The sequence below is a fragment of the Sarcophilus harrisii genome, chromosome 2, assembly GCF_902635505.1.
Source record: "Sarcophilus harrisii chromosome 2, mSarHar1.11, whole genome shotgun sequence".
Lineage (NCBI taxonomy): Eukaryota > Metazoa > Chordata > Mammalia > Dasyuromorphia > Dasyuridae > Sarcophilus > Sarcophilus harrisii.
The window spans coordinates 336,502,272-336,513,509 of record NC_045427.1 but is presented as its reverse complement, the minus strand read 5'-3'; the positions used below and the strand labels follow the sequence as shown (position 1 = coordinate 336,513,509).

Here is an 11,238-nt window from a genome sequence, read left to right as displayed (position 1 = left end):
CATCAGTATGTGGATGGACACTGTTTTATACGTACTCTCAGGAGGTAAAATGGTCAAGCCTACTGTGCCTGGAGGCAAGGGATCCATAGGCTGGAGAGGAACAGATTTCACCTCTCCAGGGGTATCTCAGTTGTCTCAGCTGCATACAACTCTATTCTCCTAATTGTAATCCCTTTCTCCCATCAGGTTTGCTTCCTGGCTGATTGATTGTGTAATCCTTTCTGCCATCATATGGCTTCTTGGCTGATTGGTCATATTGGGGTATTGGCCGTCTAGGCACTCTCTGGGTGCACCATTGGCTGCCATCATGCCCCAAGTGTTTTTTGCCTGGGGCCCTGGGGCTGGGCCCCTCATCCCGTTTCCCTGAACCTGTCTACATTCTGAGGCCCAATGGAAGCCTCTGTTGCATTTTGGACATGGGATACTGGGTCTTGTTCTCCCACCCTGCTTTCTCACTCTGCCTCTATACCAACATTGAGCTTTCAGATGCCTACTTTACCACACTGAAAGCATTGCCGTTTCTCTAGAGTCCCTTGCTGGAAGGGACCCTGTCTACCATGTTGGGATCTTGGGAAGTCTGCATCATAGTCTGGCTATAAAAGGCATTTGTGCCCACTGTGGCACAGCGTCTTATGAACTCCTCTAAAGGAGCATCCTTGGGCAGTCCTAGTATAATCCTTCTGCACACCTCATTAGCATTTTCCTTAGCAAGTTGCCTTATTAAAACATCTGTTGTTGGATTTTCCCCATTAGTTCTTGTGATAGCAGTCTGCAAACGTCCCACAAAGTCAGCAAAGGGCTCATCTGGCCCTTGCATTATTTTATGAAGGCCTCACCTTTATCATTTTTATTGTGAATCGAATCCACGCTTTGATAGCATTAGCACAATTTGCTCATATGCTGCTACTGAATAATTAACCTGTGCTGTGACGTCTGCATATGGACCTATACCTTGTAGTAGGTCATAGGTGATCGCAGCATGAACAGCATTTTGACTATTTTGTTGGGCTTGTATCCTACAGAGCTCACTATATTCAGAAAGCCACATGTAATTTTGTCCAGGTTCTAGGCATACCCTTGCTATAGATTTCCAGTCATCAGGAGTCAAGACTTCGAAAGCCAAATTCTGTAACAGCATCTTAACATAAGCTGATGTAGCCCCATAATTAGTGCAGGCCTTTTTAAGATCTTTAATGATTTCTACATTAAAAGGAGCATATCTTCGACTTTGTTGACCTGAGGCATTAGACTGGGAAATTACAGGAAACATAAGTGGTTGTAGCTCCCGGATGTCCACACCCTTTTCTTTGGCCTTCATTAAGCCCTCTTGAAGCCTGCTCAAGGTTGGTCCCCTCACTGCCCCCCACTGCCCCTCCTCCCTCCATCCCCGAGGGTGGAGTTGGTGGAGGAGAGTCAATCACTTGCTCCTGGGGTGGGGCTGAAGCCGCCTCCTGAGGGGAAAGGTCATGGTCATTAATCTCTTCATTGTCTTCCTCCTTAATATCATGGCTAATTTGAGGAGGAGTGGAAGGAGTCAAGGGCTTTTTCTTTCTTCTAGGATTCTTAGTGCTAACTGAAATACATTGTATAAATAAAATGCCTCCATGGAATTGAATGAGGACCATATTCTCTGAAATGTATGAACATCTCTTGTCCAACCGGGACCAGTTATCTCGAAGATCTGCTCCTCCTCTGATCCAAGGGAGATGCAGTTTAATATACCCACAAATCTAGCTATCTGTTCCCAAGTTATAAGTAACCCATGTATTTCTGTCAGCTTAATCATGCTTTCCATAGCACCACTCTTGGGTGGGGTTGGAGCGGGATGGAGAGTCTTTAGCTAGCATTTGTCCCATTTTAGCCAAAAAAAAATTACTGGTTTAGTTTTTAAGAAAATAAGTTCCTTATTTGTCTATTAACAATACTCACCCAAGTTCCTGGTCACGGAGACTTCTTCAGTCCTTGGTTCCCACCGTTAGGCGCTAAATGTTAAGATCGTGTATTTTAAAATCAAGCACGAGACAGGAATTCAGGTTAGGGAAAATTGTCAGTCTTTATTCTCAGTGAAGAAGGATCGGAGGTGGAAGAGAATCGGCTGATAGCAATGTGTGCAGCTGAGTCAAGAAGCTAGCTCGACCAGCAGCCACACAACCAACAGCTTCGAGTCTCGAACTCAGCCCAATCTCTCCCAGCTTGTCTTCTTCCTCTCTGCCTCCACCCACCAAAATCGTCATTTCCTATACAACACATCAGGACTTGCAAGGAGAGTGGGCAGGGACCATTCTTAATCCAATCATGTATATTAATAGAGTATAGCCCAATTACTATCTAGCCTCATGTACTTGGGACCTCAGTGCATCAGCTCAAACCTCAGCCCATTACAGCTCAATATTATATACATAGAAGCAAGGGTGGCAGATGGTTGGAATGATCCAAACCTGAAGCAGAATGACAGAGGCTAAAAATTCAAGAGATGGACAGTGTAGATTTGAACTGGTTCACCAACAGGTCAACTGAATAAAAAGAGTGGCTAGTGCAGAAGTGATGGCATGGGAAAGAACTGAAGGATCAAGGAATTGAGGGTCATAGTATGGACGCAGAACAGGGTTTGGTAAAGAAATGCAAAGGAAAAGATAGAAAGTCAATAGATTATGTTCAGATAAAGTAATTGTTGAACATAAAGGTGGTATATTTGTGGGTGATAGCAATATCAAGGGTATGACTATCTTTGTGGCTGGGGCGTTTAAAGAAGAGTCAATATGTATGCTGAAGTAAAAGTAGGAGTTGGGAAATAGAGAAAAACTGAAAGTGCAAAATTACAATAACCAACTTTGGCTCCAAAAAAGAGCTATGAGTGAAGAGCAATCCTTTGACTTTTTTTAAGGGGTAGGGTGTTTTAGGACAGGACATTGAATATCACATCAAAAATTTCTGTTTTTCTGAACTTTTCTTTTTCCTATTTTTTTTAAGGCAACTGGGGTTAAGTGATTTGCCCAGAGTCACATATCTAGGAAGCAAAGTGTCTGACACCAAATTTGAACGCAGTCCTAACTCCAGGGCCAATACTCAACAAAAAGCAGCCTAGTGAGCCCCTCTTTTTAAAAATTCCTTATTTTAAGAAATGGTTCTCTGAAGGGAGAGAGATACAATAGGAAATAAAGGTAATGTCTAAAAAAAAAAATCAATAAAATTTTAATGAAAAAAATTTTTTAATAGAATTTAAATGTTATAATCCACATTCATGAACATACTATTTATTAAACTGCAAAATAAGAGCACTTCTAGGAAAAAAGATAGGTGAATTTCATGCTCATATGGTTGGTATTTAGTTATGGACTACTTTATGTATTAACATATTTGCTTTTTAAAACAGGACAAATAGACATTTGGTTATTTGAAGCCTAATCCTGTTCTTGGGGTGTTATCTAAATCTTGGCTATTCATGGCTACACCAAAAAATTCTAACACTCTTAATAGGAGACTCATATGCAATGAATTTGCAATTTGGGAGTGGCAAACTTTAAATATGTTTTTACTTCAAGTCTTAGTTTTTAGTCTGGATGTAAAAAAGAAAAGGACACATTTTCTAAAACCTCTGTTTTATTTATAACAGAGCCAAGTCCACTTCATGGGAATATGGTTCTTCTTTCAATTAAGAGTTACTGATGATGACGAATATGTTGGTGTTCACCAAATATCCTGGTCAGCACATAGTTGATTAGAGAGTCTAATTACAGTGTTAATCCCTCTCAGCTAGAGCTACAAGGTGTGTATCAATCTCCGATTCTGTGAGAATCCTAGAAGGTAAAGGGGAAAGAATTAAATGTTTAAACACTAGACAAAACTACTTATCAATTAATCTACTGTATTCACAATTAATCTACTGTATTTTCCTAAAGTCTGTTTCTAAAAGAAATAGCAAAAATTTTAGCAAAGGTATGTTATACAACTACAATTTATGACAAGATCTAAACTGATCAAAAAATTAGAAGGTTAGACAATCACCGGATTTAAAGTCCCTAAAAAAATGAAATGAAAAACAAAATTATCAACAGCAATATTTTGGAAGAGTACTGAGGGACTTTTGTTAAGAGAATTAAGAAATTTTTCAAATTGTTACTTCATCATTTAAGTTCAAGGTACACAGAGAGTATTATTAGATTAATGAATGCAAGGAGCTCTAAGTAGTGAAGTATCTTGTAATAAGGCTGAATTTTGCTGGTTAATAAAATTATGGAAATTGGTAAAATCTAAAAATGGGTATTCAAATATCTTTAGGAAAAAAGCAGAAACCGAGGCAGTAAATTTTTTGAGATAAGTATTGTAAAATGAAACATTATCTTAAAACATAAAAATAAGATTGCTATTTAAGTATTATTTTTTCCTTTGGCTCCAAAGCCAAAGCCAAAGCTACTGATTTTGAATTCAATAACTATAAATTTTTTTTTTTTTAAATGTGCTCCATTCAGAACTGCTCAAAAGAAAAAAAAATTTTTCAATAATCCATTCAAGTAGGTTTGGCATATTTTTTTTCAGATGTTTAAGGAAAAAAAGTTAGTTATATATAATTCAAAGGATCTTGTTCTGAAATTTCCTAGTCTATCATTAACTGGGTCACAATTGACCAAGAAACAGTTCCTGTCTTAGTTTTGTCTTAGTTCAAAAAGGATGACCATTCATATATCCATCTTCAAGTAAATGAACATGACTGAAAACATAACTCACCTGAATTTAGGGTTTTCAACTGTGACTACTCCAACTTCTAATTCTGAAGGTTTGAAATCAATGGATAGAACAGTAGACAGGCATGTTATTGCTGTCTGCAAGAAAAATACAAACATATTAAAATATATATTCTTTTAATAGTTCAGATTTTATCTGATTTGATTTTTCTAACAATTTTGAGATAGGCAAGGTAGAATTTATTAATCCTATTTTACAGATAACACAAGTTACCTGCTCAACATCAGGGTTAGTGTGATGGGAGTCCCTCCAACCTCCTTTCCCCCTATTGGTTATTTTGTCAATGTCAAGCAGATCAGATAGTTACACTAATAATTATTCAACAAGAAAAAACAAAACATAGTTGTTTGATATTTGGACTCCAGATCCAAGTTCTGAATCAGAAGCAGAAAGAGAGAAAAGAAAGAGAGAGGGGCCAAGGCACTCTTTTCCCCTACTTCACCAAATCAATGGGCCATGACTCCACTATTAAGCCTGGGTTCCTCTTTCACTATTCCATACTTCCTTGTTAAGTTCTTTTGATTGGTAATCATTTTTATTAATAATTATTTAATATAGATCTCAAAAGTCTTCCTTTTTCAAATCACAATCTATCTCTAATGAACAATTCTTTTTCTGATGGAACTGGGTTCTTACTAATCTAGCTCAAAACAAGGTATTTAACACAACATAAAATATCCAGTGATATAAAAGTTATAATCAAATTTCAGGTACTCAAACCTATACATAAAAAAGACCAAGAGATTCTCTTCTCTATAGAACTGGTTTTTATTTCTAATATGGCCTTAAAGCTATACCTTATAATTACATATTACCCTGCCAAAAAGCATTTTATTCCCAATAACCCCGTGAGGTAGTTGATAAGTATCTATGCCTATTTTACCTATAAGGTAAAAGGCTATGTATAAGGAGAAAAGGCTAAACTTAAAAGAGGTTAAATGAACTTGTCCCAAGTAACATCTAGAAGATACTGATGCAGAAACTCAAATCCTGTTCTTCAGATTCTTGGTTTTTCTATTATCTATTATTATTTTTCTATTAAAAATTTTCTATTATTGTTCTTAGGAACAATAGTTTGGAATTTTTCTTATCAAAATCCCTTAAGTTGAGGAAGCATTACTTTTTCTTCCCTAACATCAATGCTAATATTTTCTTTTAATATTTCTTCTGTAATTTGTGGAAATTATACATGGCACACTAGCTTTTACATAGGCCCCCTTTCTGTAAATATAAGACTTAAAAAAATAGGAATTGTAAGAGTATAAGAATAACTTTAAACTTTTTAAAAATTTTCAATAGCATTTTATTTTTCCAAATATATGCAAAGATAGTTTTCAACATTCACTTTTACAAAACTTTGTGTTCCAAATTTTTCTCCCTCTCCTCCCCCACCATACAGCAAGTTATATAAATCAGATACATGCAATTCTTTTAAACATACTCCCATATTTGTCACACTGTACCAAAAAAAAAAAATCAGACCAAAAGGGAAAAAAACCATGACTAACAAACTAAAGGGTTGTTGTGCTGCTATTCATATTGTCTTCACAGTTCTTTCTGGATGCAGATGGCATTTTCCATCCCCATTCTACTGGAAATGTCTTGAATCATTGCACTATAACTCAATTTTAATCTTTCAATTAAATTAAATTCTAATTTTAAATAAATAATTAATAAAATCTAATAAATAAATGAAATTTAAATGAAATAATGAGCAAATTTCAAAAAGGTAGTAAAGAACTAATTCTCCATTAAAGCCCCTAGAATGTTTTGGTATTTTTGGAAAATCAACATTATAATGATAAAGTTAGCATTTCTTACTTATATTAACATAAACTTAATCAGGTATGAGAGAATTAGGACAGCAATTGCTTAATCATGGGAAATGAATGAACCACACTGACTCCATACTGACCCTGTAAAGATTAAAATTAATTAAAGATTAATTCTTTGTTCCTTTGATTGACATTTGTGGGGGAGGAGAGGGCAATGGGACACTTCTTTTCCTGAACTGTACCTATTAAATTCAGCCTCCCCCCCCCCAACTTGGAAAGTCCCTAATCTTTCCTCCAATTGAAATCATTATTTAATGTTGTATTATTTCCTTTTAATTGTTTTTAAAGTATAAAAAGTCTGTCTCTCCCTATATTTGTAGTGCAGGTTTAAGTGGAGGAGGTCTAGTCCTGCTTAATTGGTCAATTGGCATGCATTGCTTAATAAACTCATGTTTGAAAGGGTAAATTTTTATTTCCTTAGTCATTTCATCTTTCAATTACCACAAGGAGACAACTGGCTATGTAAAGGCAATTTATGAAATTGTGCTGTGTGTCAAATTTGAAAAACAGTTAACAATGATAAATCTACAAGTGACCATAACTTTAATGAAAAAACACAGTGACTTTCAGTTGCCCCTAGAATAAAATAAAAACTTCTGTTTCCTGGAATTTAAAGATCTCCAAAATATGACTTCCAAACTTGACTTCCTTGTTTCATTACTCCTCTTTGTATACTATAAATTCCAGCCATGCTGGCATATTAGCCACCTTCTACACTAGATTCTCTCTCCCAACTCAGCAGTTTTACACAGGTAATTTCACACTTAGAATGAACTAGATGGTATTCTAATTGATATAAAAAATTCTTGATCTCAATGGATTGACATTCCAATGAGGTAAACAATATAAAAAGGTAAACAACATAAAAAGAAAAGGGATTTTGTGCAGCCCTGGCCCTGGCCCTAACCCCAGTCCCAGCAAAACAGGATTCTTATTGCTTTAGCATACTATACTATATCTTACAGGTACAGTGGTGTGGGACCACTCCTAAGAATTTAGGGCAAAAAAAAGAATGCTTGTGGTTAGATCCCTAGAAGGAGCTCTGAATTCCTGAAGCGAACTCTCCACCCTGGGAACAAAGCCCTACTTTAACAAAAAGTTAAAAGCCAAGTAATAGACTAGGAAAAAGAGTAGACAACAAAAAAGCTTCTGACCTTAGAAAGTTACTATGATACAAGGAAGATCCAAATACACACACAGAAGATAACAAAAATTGGGGTCAGGCTATGGAATAGCTGAAAAAAGACTTTGAAAATCAAGTAAGATAAGCAAAGATTAGGAAAAGAATTGAGAGTGGTGCAAAAGGAAACTCAAAAATTAATGAGAAGAATGCCTTAAAAAAGCAAAATTGGCTAACTGGAAAAGAAGGTACAAAATGCTCACTGCGGAAAATAATTCCTTAAAAATTAAAATTGAACAAATGGAAGCTGATGATATTATGAAAAACCAAGATACAATAAAGTAAAAAAAAAAAAAAAAAAAAAAGGAAAGGAAAGGGAAAAATATTAAATATTTCATTGGAAAAACAAGTGACCTGAAAAATAGATCCAGGCGAGGGTAATTTAAAAATCATTGGTCTGAGAATCATGATCATCAAAAAAGAGCTTGGACATCACCTTTTAAGAAATTATCAAAGTTACCCATGCATATGCTTTGTAAATAAAACAAACAAAAAACCCAAATAATCACACTTTCCTTATGTCTTCCCTTACAGAAAGCCCAGCTAGGGTTTGTAACCCAAAGAAATCATAAAAGAGTGGAAAAGTACCCACATATGCAAAAATGTTTGTAGCAGTTCTTTGTGGTGGAAAGCTAAGTAGATGCCCATAATTTGGGAAATGGATGAATAAATTATGGTATATGAAAATTGGGGAATATTATTGTTCTATAAAAATGGGTGAACAAGCTGATTTCAGAAAGATCTGGAAAGATTCACATGAACTGATGCCAAGCAAAACAAGCAGAACCAAGTAACCAGGTTATACGCAGGAACAGGAAGATTGTGCAATAATCAAATGACAGATATGATTCTTCTCAGAGGTTCAATGATCTAAGACAATCCCAATAAATTCTGGTTGGAAAATACCATCTGCATCCAGAGAGAAAATTTTGGAGATTGAATGTAAATCAATACATCCTATGCTCACTTTTTTTTCCTTTTGTTTTTTCCCTTTTGTTTTAATTTTTTTCTACCAGCATGATTCATAAGGAAATATATAAAAAACAATGAATGTACATGTATAATAAAAGGTTTTTATGTGTAACTGAGGAAAACAAAAATTCAAAAAGAATTAAAAATTAAGTATTAAAAAGGAATGTCCAGCTTTTGTCAAAGCATAGTTTAAGAGCTAAATCTCCCTGTATCTAGGAAAAGATCTAAGGAAATTGCTTGTAAATCAACATATGTTATGTTCATTTTTAAAAAATGTTTTATCTGTTCCATGGTTTTTCCTTTTGCTTTGATTTTTCACTCCCAACATGATTCATAAAGCAGTATGTATTAAAAAGTAAACTTACTATAGTTAAAAAAAAAAGCTATATCTCACTAGGTATTTAGACAGTCTAAGATATCTGTCACCTCTAAATCTATGATTTTTCTGATTGTTCATATCCTCTTCTTACTGAATTTTCATTCAAAAGCAGATTTAGAACTAGAATAGATACTAGAGGTTATCAAGTCCAATCGCATAACTTAACAGATGAGGAAAGCATAAAGACTGAGAAGCATAAACAAGTCTTGTTCAAAGTAACTCAGTTAGTTATAAAAGCAGGATCTGAATTCAAGTTTTCTTTTACTTTCACCTCAAAGCTCCATCCACCATACAATTCAGCTGTCTCTATCATTTCACATGTAATCTATATTTATTTAATTGTATAATTGTTGTATTATCCCAATACAATGCAAGCTTTTTGAAGAAAAAAGAAAAAAAAACACCAACTATCTTGATATTCTAGAACCAAAGGTAAAATGGAAATTGAAAGAGATCCCCAAATGAAAACTCCCAGAAATACTATAACCAAACTCTGGAACTCCCAAGTCAAGGAGAAAATACTGCAAGCATCCAGAAAGAAAAAATTCAAGTACAGTGGTAAGCCACAGTCAGGATCACTCAAGATTTAGTAGCTTTCACATTAAAGGATTGGAGGATTTACAATGTTACTTTGGAGAGCAGTAGAGCTAGGAATACAACAACTGAGTACAATCCTTCAGGGGAAAAGATAAGAATTCAATGAAATAGAGGATTTTTAAGCATTCGTGGTATGATTTTCAAAAATTGGACTAAGAAGTATAAGGAGGTAATCAGACTTAATAAAGTTTATCCGTTTACATTCTTACATGGAAGGATGACACTTTTAACTCATTAGAACTTTCTCATTATTATGGCAGTTTGAAGGAGTACATATAGACCTTTGTCTATATATAGGTGTGAGTTGAGTAGGAAGGGATAATACCTACAAAGAACATGATGAAATTAAGGGATGAGAGTGGAATATAGTAGGAGAAAGGGAAAGGGAGAAGTGGGAATGGTGTAAATTTTCTGTCATAAATAAAAAGCCAAGAAAAAGTTTTTACAATGGAGGGGAAGAGGGGGAATGAATGAACCTTGGATATATGGATATATGAATCTATCTTACCCTGAAGGAAAATAGGAGGGGACTAAGATCCAGAAGTGGAGAGGAGAATAAAAGAGAGGCATATTGGGGAAGGGAGTGGTCAGTAGCAAAACACTTTTGAGGAGGGACAGGATGAAAGAAGAGAATAGAATAAATGAGGGAAAACACAGCAACAATAATTGTAAAAAGAATTTTGAAGCAATTTTTCTGATAAGGCCTTACTGATCAAACATAGAAGGAACTAAATCAAATTTATAAAAAATAAGAGCCACGTCCCAATTGATAAATGATCAAAAGATATTATCTATGTCCCTTTGGGGTATAAATCCATGCATACCCTTTGATGTAACAATATCACTACTAGGCACAAATATCAAAAGATTAAAAAAAAAAAAAGAAAGAAAGGAAAAGGACATATTGACTAAAATATTTGTAGCAGCTCTCTTCTTAGGGCAAAAAATTGGAAATTGAGAGGATGTTCATCAATTGGGGGAATGGCTGAATAAATTATAGTAAGTGATTGTCATAGAATATTACGTTCTATGGGAAATAATAAGCAGGATACTTTCAAAAAAAAATTGTAAAGTTCTCCATGAATACAACCAAACTGAAATGTACTGCATACAAAGAAATAGCAATGTTATGGGACGACTAACTATAAATGACTTTGCTATTGTCAATACAATAATCTACAACTACTCTAAAGAACTTATGAAAATCCTATCCATATCCAGAGAAGAAACTGATTGTATCTGAATACAGATTGAACATACTCTTTTTTTTTAACTTTTTTTTGAGTTGTTTTTTTTTAAGTTAAGAGTAAGAGATTATGTTTTCTTTCACAACATGACATTTATGGAAATATTTTGCATAATTTCACATATAATTTCTTAATGGGTGCTAGGGACGGGGATAAGGGAGAAAATCAGGAACTCAAATGTTTTTTAAAACAAATATAAAATTTTTTGTTTTAAATATAACTGGAGAAAATATTAAATAAAAATTTTAAAAAGAAAAAGGTAGGGTTTGGTTTGTGGTGGTACAC

The 11,238-nt window shown here is 34.7% G+C and overlaps 1 protein-coding gene across 2 annotated transcripts in view; it reads right to left on the bottom strand.

The window, feature by feature from the left end:
- Positions 1-3,582: 3,582 nt before the first annotated feature.
- The window catches only part of PSMA6 (proteasome 20S subunit alpha 6), a 29,002-nt gene continuing 21,346 nt past the window's right edge, over positions 3,583-11,238 (bottom strand). For both annotated transcript variants that reach the window (XM_031952938.1, XM_031952939.1), the window contains exons 6-7: positions 4,726-4,820; positions 3,583-3,797 (exon numbers count right to left, since the gene is read on the bottom strand). In XM_031952938.1, the coding sequence (XP_031808798.1) occupies positions 3,740-3,797; positions 4,726-4,820 (153 nt within the window). In that variant the 3' untranslated portion in view covers positions 3,583-3,739. The remainder of the gene's footprint in view (positions 3,798-4,725; positions 4,821-11,238) is intronic.